General features: G+C 38.4%; 1 protein-coding gene across 3 annotated transcripts in view; it reads left to right on the forward strand.

The window, feature by feature from the left end:
- CCDC149 (coiled-coil domain containing 149) overlaps window positions 1-12,398 on the forward strand; it is a 52,131-nt gene that overhangs the window by 22,294 nt on the left and 17,439 nt on the right. For all 3 annotated transcript variants that reach the window (XM_066317157.1, XM_066317158.1, XM_066317159.1), the window contains exons 5-9: window positions 3,188-3,304; window positions 4,694-4,866; window positions 6,334-6,406; window positions 7,709-7,793; window positions 9,080-9,224. In XM_066317157.1, the coding sequence (XP_066173254.1) occupies window positions 3,188-3,304; window positions 4,694-4,866; window positions 6,334-6,406; window positions 7,709-7,793; window positions 9,080-9,224 (593 nt within the window). The remainder of the gene's footprint in view (window positions 1-3,187; window positions 3,305-4,693; window positions 4,867-6,333; window positions 6,407-7,708; window positions 7,794-9,079; window positions 9,225-12,398) is intronic.

Genomic DNA, 12,398 nt, shown 5'->3' on the forward strand with positions numbered 1-12,398 from the left:
ATTTTTTCCTCTCATTTCAAGTAGAATTTTGTTGGCACAAATAATAAAACTTCTTCAGCTAGTCTCTGGAAGGATTTGTTGCTGCAGTTTGAAAAATACAGCAATAGTTAGACTGCTGCATTCCAGCAACAATATATAAGGCTGTTTATTTTTATGATTGATCACAATCTCACAAGTTCTGACACATGAAAACTCTTCTATCTTTATGGTAGTTATTTGTAATTTTTTTTCCTTCCTAATGTTTTGGCAGCAATGCTTGGAAACAATTACTAAAACATAAAAGGAGATACTTAAAAATATAATTCTCTTGTGTGAAAGAGTGAAAACAGAAAGCTTAAGAGAAACTGGAGACTTCTGCAAGACAAGATGATTCAGTTGCCTTTACCTGAACTCCTACCCACGCAAAGAATTGCTTTTGTAAGCTGCCAAGGGCAGTGCTGAGCGAGAGGAAGGTGCATGGGGAACAATGGCTGTGGTCTTGCTGTCAGTTCCTTATTGCCAGGCAGACAATCATTCATGCAGTAACAGGGAGAAGTGTTAAATGGGGCATGTGTTTTGGCAGAACTGGGACTTCAGGTAGCATATTTGCAAATTCTGGTCCACATTTTAAGGTTTTGTAAGATAACATGGTAATGACAATTGCTGTGACTGTAGCTAAACATGATGGTTTCTGCCTTCCATGAAGGATTGGTTGTGCTTGTTTCCCTTTTTCTTATCTATGTTTTATTGATAATCAGTGTCCAACTTTGGTGCAGGCATTGTCTATGGAATCCTAGCCTGCACAGCAGCTATGCCAGTGCTGCTAGTTTTATGTAGGGTTCCTACAGTGTTGCTACTTTGTAAATAATGATCTTAGCTGAAAGTGATGTAAGAAAAAGCTGTGATATTAAAATAAAAAGACAGTGCTTACAGCAGTGGATTGTTTTGGTTCACAATTGATGGGTTCTTGACAAACGGGTTTTCTCTGGTAAGGGGCTGTTAATTTCAATCCATTCAGCTGTGAATGCTGTTCACTGAATCCTGAGGGGTAGTGTTAACCTAAATGAAGTTGAATGGTCTTTTCCTCAGTGATTTCTGAATGACAGAAACAAAAATACAGCAGCTAGAGGGCAAGTGTATAAAGTTTATAAGAAAGCACTAATATATAAAATAAACCCTTAAACCTCTGGCATAACAATGTCTCTTTGGGTCACAGCATTTTCAGGGAAGAATTTTATAGCAGGTGGTGCTGCCTCATGAGACATTCGCAATGCAGAATTAAACGACTTGGCCTGTTCTGCCCTGTCAACTCTCTGATTGGCCAACTGTCTGGAAGAAGCACTCTGTTGTTTTATGGATTGATATTTTACTGTATTTTGTGTATTATGTATTAACATAATGCTGCTTTTACTGGATGGGTTTGGATTTCTGAAGCATTCTTTTCATAAGACTTCATGGTTTTGGGGTTTTTTTGCCTCAAAAGTGGTAGTAAATAAAGAGTTCTCCTTTTATTGACAGACTGTTTGACCTTGCAAGTTATAATTGCTTGCAGTTGTATCTTATGCCTCACCCCCTCCTGGGCTGGAGGAGAGTTGGTCATAGTGCATGAGTGACAGCTTTGGTCCAGTTCCCAGCCTGGTGCCAAGCGATACGCAGAAGTTTTGCTCTGCTGCAGGCATTGGAGGCATTAATAATGTGCGATTCCTCTTTCTATTTCCAGGGTTTTTTTGAACAAGATTGAAACCTCAAAATGTTATTACATTTGTTTTGTGAGGTCTTTGTTACTAGAGAGAGATTCTAGAAATTAAATTAATCTATCTGTATTAAATGACATGACATGACCATACCTTTTGTTTATCAGCACTTTAGCATTTTAAAAAAATCCAGTAGCTATGAAGCTAGTTGCCTTTTTGACTTTCTTCTTTTGATAAAGAAATTAATAGTACTTATATCTCTTAGTATCCACTCAGCCTTACTAACTGTGCAGTGGTTGCACTTTACCTGTGGGGATAGTGAAAGGTAGTTTGCCAAAACCAGTTACTTTTGCAGCCACAGCTTCCCCGGAACAAGTGAACTTCTTATCAGCACACATTGTACTAGCTTCAGTGACTTGCACTGAACTGGAGCTGAAATAAGCTGGGAGGATGATTTTGGTAGTCTGTCTTGCATCAGCAGGATTTTAATTGGCACATTGTAGCTATGGTGATTGGCATCCCATAAATACCAAAGATAGATTTTAATGTACAATCTTGTGCTTCAGAAGACTGATTTTTTTCTTCCTCTGCAATATAATGATGTGCATTAATTCCTTGGTACAGTCAAAGATACAGGGAAAGTCAGGATGGTTATTGTGGTGGGTTTCCCTGGTCCCTGTGGAGCTCCTAAAGATGAGGCCTAGTTGTACTGAGTATAAACAACTGTACATGCTGAATGCCTCATAGATTGGTATTTAATACTCCATGGTCCTTGAAAGGCTGTTGCTTTTTGCTTTGGATATTCAATGTAAATGTGTATTAATTCAAGTCAGACTGTTTTCAGCAGTCACAAGCTCAGGACTTCATTAGCTGCTTGAGCATTTTAGCCGAGTCTTTTTGTTGTTGGCTCCTTTTGTTTGTTTGTTTTTGACATGAATTAGCTTTTGTGAGTAGACTAAAAAATTAATGCATGAGCAAATGTATTAGCAGCTGTTAATACAAATTCTGCACTGATCTAGCACAGGGCAGGGTTTAAGTACTGTCAGTAAAATGAAGCTGGACAAGCCATTTTGTTCCTTTTCAGTAACTAGGAGAACTTCTCTGCCGCAGAGAATTTTAATATTTACATATTTATGAAAAGGCTTTCTGATAATTCTCTAGTTTTAGTCTGATAGGAATTAGTTCCTGTCACTCCTAAAAAACATTGACCACATTGTCTGTGTTTTCTTGGTGTTTCAAAATTTGTGTACTCTGATGACTGTTGTTGCAGGATCTGATTCAATTCCTGTGGATGCTTTGACTGTTCAACTGGATTTTTTCACTAAAAACTAGATTAGACCCTCAGCTCAGAAGCCTCCCTATGATTTAAATAATCAGCTGTTTGGCCTGGAAGAGCTGAAATCTCTGACAACTTCACTCTTTCTAATACAGAAAGAATATTTTGTATTAGAATGCTGCTATGCTGCTACAGGCTGTGTTCCCTTGCTTACCAAATTCTGTTTTTGTCATGGCAGCTCCTTCGAATGACCATAGCAAAGCAAAGACTGGGAGATGATGAAGTTGGGGCTCGCCACTTTGCAGCACATGAACGAGAGGACCTGGTTCAACAGTTGGAGAAGGCTCGAGAACAGGTAATAGTTAAATGGGCATATAAGTGTCATGTTTTACAAGCTGTTGTAGTAGCAAGTAAATAATTTCTGTTCTGTTTAAAGGGCTGGTACCTGATTGATGTTGGAGGTAGTGGTTAGAGTGAATTCCTAATCTCAGGAATTTTTTCTCTAGGTTATTGATTCTCCTTTTCTTTTTAATGTCCAGCAACAACTTGTGACAACTGAATATTGTCAATGAATGTCAGTGAAAGGTACCCTTTAGTGAAGGCTGTTAAAAGTATTCAACACAGTGTAAAGTGGCTGATGTACCTGCTAAAGATACCCTCAGAATCAAATTTTCTGTAGAAGTGTTGTTAGTGTCCTCTTCCTCCTACATCCAAGCTATTTCTTCTCTTCTGAAAAATTCTCACATCAGGCCTATTTCCCCTTCCTCAAGTCTGTATGGATGCTCTTTAGCGTGCAGCATCAGACTTTTTTCCTAACACTGATACATAAATTTCTGGAGTGTTTTGTAGGTGTGCATTCTCAGTTTTTCCCACACTTATTCCTACCAATGTCAGTTCCAACCTGAATGAGCTGTTCTGTGATCCAGGAATTTCTAGTTTTTCAGCCTTCCCTCAATTGCAGCACACTGTACCTTACTGGAAAGGCTGTTGGTCTTCTTCCAGTTTGATCCTCCCTGCTGGCTCTGTTACCAAGCTTGTGTTCTTTCTGTTCATCACCCAGCCTCTTTTAAATTGTCCCTCCTGACTTACCTATGTTTTCTAGGGTGTGTACCTATGTTTTCTGTCACTGCAGACTTTTCTCACACTCAGTTTCATCTTGGAAGTTTGAAGCTCTTTGTCCTTGAGTATCTTTCACACTGTACCTCTTCACTCTTTTGCTTAATAGCAAAGCTCATCCTGTTGCCTCCATGTTGGCTCATTTTGTACTTTCTCAGTTCTTATTCTGTGGAATCTCATTGCTCAAGTCCCATGATTAGGGTAAATTCCCACTTACAGGCTTTTTGACAAGTTCTTATTCAATTGACTTAATTCTTAAAGTCCTAGAAATTATATGATAAAACTACCTTAATATGTTTGCAGAACAGAATTACATTAGGGATTGAGGTTTCTTTTGCCGTTACATTTTAATTGTTTTCTAGAAATTTTGCCAAAAAAATCTAACCGGTAAAGTTACTTAACTCCAAGTGAGTAATTTGGAGTTATTTCAGTTATGAAATACTACTGAAATTGAGTAAAAATACCTGGGGTTATGAGCTTTGAAAAGACTTTTTACTGTCCAAAATCAGTCCAAACATGTTCTTGTTGCTGTTTTCATGTTCAAACATGTGCTTGTTGCTGTTTTCAGGCTGGGCCTATGTTAGCTATTGTTTAAATGTACACTGATATAGCTCTCCTTTCTTCTCAGATTGAGACTCTGAGATATGATCTTCAGGCTGCACTGGATGAGTTACAGGATGTGAAAGAGGAACGCTCTGTTTACCAAGATAAGTCAGACAGACTAAACCAAGAGTTGAATCATGTCTTAGGAGGGCATGAAAACCGTATCATTGACATAGATGCTCTGTGTATGGAGAACAGGTGAGTGCATTACTGTTTCCCTAGAAAAACAGTGTGTTGTTGTAATAGGAGCATCAGGAAGTCAGTCACAACAAAAATTTAAAGAAAATATATCAAAGAATGAAAGCTAAGAGATTTTGGTAATTTGTTTTGCCATTTTGTTTATACTGTAACTAAGCATTAAATAATATTGAGAAATCTAGGCTACAGGAAATTACCTGTGTTGTATTTGGCTACAGAGATTCCAGTGATGTTCCCAAATAAAGCTAAGCAAGGAAAAGGAAGAAAAGTGAAGGCCATTTTATTCCCATCCCTGTATGGCACCAAAAGCAAGAATATTAAAAATTTGTGTATTCGGAAATTCCCAGTGAGCTGTAATGGAGTAATCTTGAATTGGAATCAGGGACTTTGAGTACCCTGAGTTAACAGTTACAGACATAATTTTCTCCACAGGGAGAGCTTGTCAGCATGGAGTGATTTGCCAACACAAGTTGCTGGTGAAATCACCCATGGAGATATTCTTGCTGGTTTCTTGGGAAAATAATGTGTTTTATGGTCTCTACTAAGGATGGCAGAGAGGAGTCACTGACAGAGCCATAGCAGGTATCTCCCTTAATGTCAACAATTACCTTAAAATGAAATAGAACTTTTAAGACAGTTTCCATTTATAAAAACTTATGCTTTAGGCAAGAAAGTGCACTACCAAAGGCATTACTTCTTCCCAGCAACTTCAGGGCTTTTTTTCTGTTTTATGTGGCCCACAGAGTTCTGTATCAATTTAAGCCCCCTGCTCCCCTGACAGTGATGTGAGTTTTTTCTGTGAAATAATTAAATTGTCACAAACCCTAATACAGCTGCAGTGTTACTGTATGAAAGAAGATATCTTATAAACCCTTTATACATAAAAAAGGTATTTTCCTGTTTGGAATTAACTCATCCAAGTGCATAAACTCTATCAGGAAGAACTGTACTGTTTCATTTAACTGTGTACCATTTTTCAACTATACTGTTAAATTTTCTACTTTGTGATTGCTAATGAGAAGTGCCAAGTAAGTGATGGATATTGCAGTGCAAAAGTTCTGCATAGCTGAGTCTTGTGTTGACATATATACAAATCTTCATATGTCCATCCCACAGACCTTCAAGTACAGAGGGCACACATAAATGCTTCCTGGCTATTTCCTCTAGACATAAATATATTCTTTCAGCTTTCTTCCCCAGAAACCTGACGACCAATACAAAATAGTTGTGCAGCATGCTTGACAAATCTAACAGGAGGGCAGCCTCCTGTTCTGATGCAATTTGTTTCCCTACTTAAAATTTTATGGGGTCAAGAACAGTAAGATTCTGTTATTTCATCCCTCACAGAACTGCAGAGGGAAAAGAACTCTCAGTAGTTCAAAGAGAGGACATGCCAAATAGTAAAGAAGACTGCTTGAGGCAGTATTTGAAGGTAACATGAAGTAAAGGATTACATTACTTCTTTAGGTACCTTCAAGAGAGATTAAAACAACTTCAAGAGGAAGTCAACCTTCTGAAGTCTAGTATTACTAAATATAAGGTAAGATCCTCTCAGTGTATCATCTAAACTGTGCTTCTTTGTTCATGGAAGCTACTGTTCATTTTCATGTTAAATATGTTTGAAGAACAAATTTGTTCTTGCTAGAAAAATCCACCATTGACATTCTGACAATATTAGTATGTATACATATTACTTGCTCATTTTTCCTTGTAGACTTCTTTGCTGAGGGTAGTACAAAGAAATGCCTGTTAAGAGTATGTGAAAAATTAATGAAATACCTTTTTAAAGTTTTGTGGGGCAGCCATCACTCTGCTGGGGGGCAGGTGATCAGCCTTCCAGCCAGCTGGTCAGTGAAAAGTGGCAGATCACACAGTGGTGAATGACTGCAGCTGTATTGCCATCAGAAAAAGATCTTGTCTCCCTGTTCTCTAGTGGCTGTGCTGTTTCTTCATGTAGCTTAATGGTCACTAAGCTTTCATTGTTCTTTTCCTGAGTTAAGGTACATGCTGTTTTACATAAAACCTTCAGGACTGATTTTTGCCCTTCCCAGAAGCTATGCAGTCTTATTTCTTTCTGCAAGTGATTTTGGGGAGTGGTAGGGGGGGGCTGCTTATCAGACCATGAGAAAGCTAGTCTTAGGATTGGCAATAGGACTTTTTCACTTAGTTCACTATTAAGTAGTCACAGTCCTGACTGGTTTTTGTGCATAAGCAAAGCTCCTCAAAGTACCAGCTTCATTTCAGTGTCTGTTCCTGCTTGCAGCTTGGGTCTCTTGGGGCAAGTTAGTTTATTGGTGAGAATTGAGCATCTTGGTGGCCTGGTGGGTTTCACAGAACTGTGATGGAAAGAGCCGGACTTCTGTTACAGGACCATTCTGCTTCTAATTCCTGAAAGTCATTATTGGGTACTAAAAGGGCTTCTAGAAACTGTGATAGAGGAGTTGGAACTTCCTGTTTGAAGCCTATCCAAAGAAATGCTGAGAAAAGTCTGGTTGTGTTTCCAATGGATGTTGTCTACAGGATGCTGCAGTATCTTCACTGGCAGTCAGCAGATTATTAAAAAATAGGCAAGTCTTAAATATATGTTGGGGGGAGTGGGTGAGAGAGACTGCAGTAAAGTAATTATGATGAGACAGATGAGTCTTTGTAACATTACAAAGACTTTAGGCTGGAGAATAATAATCTTTGAGAGTTACACCCCCATAGTTTACTAGGGGTGTGTAAGGTCCAGGCCTTGCAGAGTTGCTCTGAGACCAAAATCCAAAGTTCCAGATTCTTTCCTCCTAATGACAGGATTTGTTGGCTGCTGCTTTTCTAAATAAGGTATTTGTTGTTTCCCTAGAATGCACTAGAGAGACGAAAAAATTCAAAGACTCATAGTAGATCCAGTAGCAGTGCTCTGACTGGAGTCCTTTCTGCAAAGCAAGGTATTGCATAAATGCAGCATGGTGTTGCATATCTCATTGAATTCCTTTCATCTAACCTCTTAATTTCAGTAACCCTTTCTTTACCAACCAAACCAAAAGCTCTCTTCTCATTCCCTGTTTTATAACTATGTGCTAATTCTGTCCTCTTCTCAGTTGAATTGACAGTATAAAATTTGCCTTTGGATTACTGCTTCTTCTTTTGTTAATTCTTTTGCCATTCATTCTCTCCCCCATTAGTTTTATCAAATATTTCTTTACTCTCTAGACCCTGACAAATCGCTTCTTTATTCATCTCTTTGCTCTGCTAACAATGGCAGTTACAATTCGCATTCCAATGAAAAATAGACTTGGTGGTGGAGGAGAGGCACTTAGTCAGGTTTTCTGCTACTGTTCATGCAAGCTTTTACATTCAGATGTTCTACAAGAAATCTTTATGTCCCATGTTTCTTCATGGGTAGCAAAATGGAATAGTCTCTTTTCCATGCTTCAAAGAAAATATCAAGATTAGGAAAGAAAGGGAATGAGAAATTTTTTTGAAGCAAACAGTGTACCTTGCCACCCTACTGTTTAAATGTAGGTATATTCGTACACAAACCTGAGATCAGTAGTAAGTGTCATGGTGAGTTGAAACTCATTTTTCTGGTTTGACTTGTCTTTTCTTCTCTTCTCCATGTACTTGCATACATGTACATATATATACACACATATATATACACATATATATATATACATATATATATTTATGTAAAGAAGCAGAGCCAGATTCTAGTTAAGAGATTTTAATGATACTGGTGAACTTCCTGATTTGGCTTGAAGGTGCAGACTCTGTGTTGCAGAGGAAGAGTTCGTGGGTGACTGTCTTTTCACACGAGTCTTAAATAACCTGAAGGATATAATGGCTCTAAAAATGAATATAAAATATTCCTTGGAGGCTTCAGTTTTAATGACTAGTTTTTACCAATTTGTAGGCCTGTAGAAAAATGATTTTGTATCCTTCTGAACACAAAGAATTTTCCAAAAACAGAATCAAGTTAATGTAAGATTTGTCTGCTTATACTTGTTCTGGCTATTGCTGTGAATAACAATCAACTTGAAAAGCCAGCATATTTATCCCAGCTAGAAGTCATGGTTCTGATCTTATGGCTTTTTTTTTTTTTCTTTTAATTGAAGGGAAAATATATGTATTCATATACGTAATTGGAATAGTTCCTTAATGCTACATAAATGTTTGTGTTGCATCTCTGTGCATGAGAAGCCAAAACTCATTTGTGTTTTTAACATTGTAGTCCAAGAGTTGTTGTCGGAGGATCATGGATGTAGCCTACCAGCCACACCACAATCCATTTCAGATCTCAAATCACTGGCCACTGCATTACTGGAAACCATCCATGAAAAAAACATGGTCATACAACACCAAAGACAAACCAACAAGTAGGTGGCATGACTTCTAAGTAAAATATTAAGCGATGGGAAAGTGAGTTTTGGGAAATATTAAGGAAAATGGGGAAGGAAGATTCATTTTCACAGAAAATTCATCGTCATGTTGAGTGGTGGATTCTTTCATTTTAAAGACCGGGTTTGTGATTTGAGAAAAATTACATTTTCATCTTAAATTTTGGGGTTGACAGAGACCTGTCTGCCTCTGCTAGGCAAGGGTTGGTTTGCTGCTCAAGTTATTATGAACTGTAATAACACAAAGCAGACTTCTAGCAGGAGGTCTGTAGGGACAGCTAAAGAGAAGCTTCTGGAAGGAAGGACATCCTTGAAATACAAGATATGTGGTAATTGGTTGTCAATGCAGGAATTTTCTAATAAGCATTGGTGGGGCTAGTAAGTGTTGCTGCAAGAAAAGAGTCTGAAAGGGTTAGTGTAACATTTGACACATGCTCAGTGGCCTGTGTCATACAGACAATACCTGTTGCTCCTATAGTTACTTTGCTAAAAGTTGAAGGAGATAAACACAGTTGGATTGCTACTATATGGGTTTTTTAAAAAATCTGAAGTGAACTCTAAAGGAGTTTGTTTACTCTTAGCTGTTCTGCTCATCAGTAAAATTCTTTGTGGCTTGTACAGTTCCTATCATGGCAGAATATAAAAATTTTTGACACATTTTGTGACATTCTGATAGTATTGTCCTTATACATTGTATAAAAATCAGAGCTAGGAAGTGTTCCTTGATTTTGTGCTCAATTTCACCCCCCTCTCTTTTTTTGTTGGTGGGTTTTTTGGGTTTTTGTTGTTGGTGGTTTTTTTTGTTTTTTTTTTTTACCCCTGAGTCACTACTGGTAATCAGAGGTTATTCAGGCTTCTCAAAAGCACATCAGGACAGATGCCGGTGACAGCCAGACATCTTTCCTGAAAAGAAGTAGTACTGAAGTAAACTGTATTACACTAGAATGGATGATTCACTTTGAAAATTTATAACTTAGATACTAGGCAGACCCCATTGCATAATTGTGAGTGATGTGGCAGCAGAAGTAGATGAGCAGTTAATAGCCACTTTTAATACTTATGAGCCAACAAATGCCTAATCAGCTAAAGGGAGACTAAAGTGGTGAAAATGTAGCCCAGATCTAACTGATGGCAGCTCACTCAATTTTTGTCCTGTGATGCAAGGGGAGTTGCTGCACAGAGCAGTGCTAAGGAGGGACTAACACCTGCTTACTCCCTTCTTACTGCTAATGTAACATCAGAAGGAAAACATCTAGGGAACAACTTTTGTTGTTCCAGGTGTAACCAGTCTTTGCCTTTTACATCCTGACCCTATATCACTACCCAGTGGTTTATTTTGAATATTTTTTCTTTTTTGCAAAGTTCTTAGTTTTGTATTTCTCTTTGGTGATATGCAGTCTCTTGCATCTCTCAAATATCATTGCAATGATGGTTTTCTCGTACTACTCTTTTTGCTTCCAACTACTGAGTATGGGTTGTCTTGAGATAATCCACACAAGGAGATGATTCTTATGTCTGCATACCTAACTGGTCACATATAGCCATCACAGTAGAGATTGGATATATGCAAAAATTACTGTTCTGTGGCCAACAGAAGATCAAGTCTTAGAGGGAAGTGACAGTCCATACCAGTCCAAGGTCAGGAGTGTTCTCAGAACTGTAGTGTTATATTCAGTTCAGGATGGGTCAGGGGAAAATAGAGAGATAAATCCTGATCAAGTTGAGTAAAGAGACTCAAAGACATTCCTATGTAGTATCCTCATTCTTTTTGTCACTTTTGGCTTTAGGTGGATTAAAGAAACTATTAAGGAGCTAGGAGGAATGGAAACCACTACAAGTGGAAACACCTAAGACATAAAAATTTAATGTGAAAAAGGGAAATGCAGGTAGGACATCAAAAGAAAGCATTCTTTATTTGAGATGCAGATAAGTAAGGGCACTTATTTGCCATGTAAGAAGTTGGAAGTCTGCTGACTTGTGAAAATGGGAAAGACACTGCCCACCTGTTGGAGAAGGTTAGATGTAAGAGTATGGTCAGTGCACAAGTTATACAGATAGGTTCATAAACTGGTACTAGTGGAAGAAGCATTCTTCAGTAGAAGACATTTCTCCATTTAAAATAGGAAGTTGAGAAGGATGTGAGACTAGAGAGAATTATAGTGACAAAAAGTTTTGCATAAATCACAAGTTAGCAGTCTGTGCAAAAAGCATATTTGAAGGACTCTCCTGGTTTAGGGCAAATTTGGGAGAAAAACCCTGAATGGGATCCCTCTGGGAAGCAAACCCAAACGGCCCCTCCCCCAACTGGTCTGGGAAAGAACTTCCTCAGAGAAAAGTGGAAAAAGTTATTTATTTAGCAAGCAAAGTGCCCACAAGGATAAAGAATGAATAATATGAAACCACAAAACCTCTGGCCACTCTGAAAAGAGATGGCAAATTGAGAAAGTCCTTGGCACGGGTTAGCTCGGCTTGCTCAGTCTCTTATCAGTCCCTCTGGTCCTGGGCCCCAGTCGGCTGCAGGTGTGAGATCCAGGTGTCCCTCTGGGTTTTTCAGTTCAGAGAAGGTTTCAATAGTCCCAAGAAAAAGAGGAAAAAAAACAGTCCAGGAGGGAACTTCTCTGCTTCAGCTAGCTAAAAGCTAACTAAAAGCACAGATCTCTGTCCTGCTGTCTGTCCGTGCTGCAGGTGACACAGTCCAGGAGCAGAATGCAGAGAAGGGAGTGCTGATTCTGCAAACAAACTGCGCTGCTGCTTTCCCCCCCTTTGCTCTTGGAACCAGTCTTAAAGGTGCAGAACTTGATATACTGCATAAACAGAACAGACATTTGAGGATACAAGCATCAACAAGTTACCCCAGGACATTTGTTCTTTCATTTATTCTTTCGGATTATTGTTTGAAGAAAGTGAGATTTACTGGGTAAAGAACATGAGATTTTGAGGTGGTTGTTTCATTTCATGGAGGAAATTCTGCATTTGATATTTGATGGGTGAATGACCTAGTAGTGATTCTCTCACTATCAGTAAATGAGATTTTTTTAGACCATATGAACTTACTTTCCCCCATAAAGTTAACCTACTCTAAGGTCTAGACCTCTTTGGTAGCTTGCAGATTGAGAGTTGGCTGTATAAGTTTGCAATAGAAGAATGGTGGAT

The sequence above is a fragment of the Sylvia atricapilla genome, chromosome 4 (genome assembly GCF_009819655.1).
Source record: "Sylvia atricapilla isolate bSylAtr1 chromosome 4, bSylAtr1.pri, whole genome shotgun sequence".
Classification (NCBI taxonomy): Eukaryota; Metazoa; Chordata; class Aves; order Passeriformes; family Sylviidae; genus Sylvia; species Sylvia atricapilla.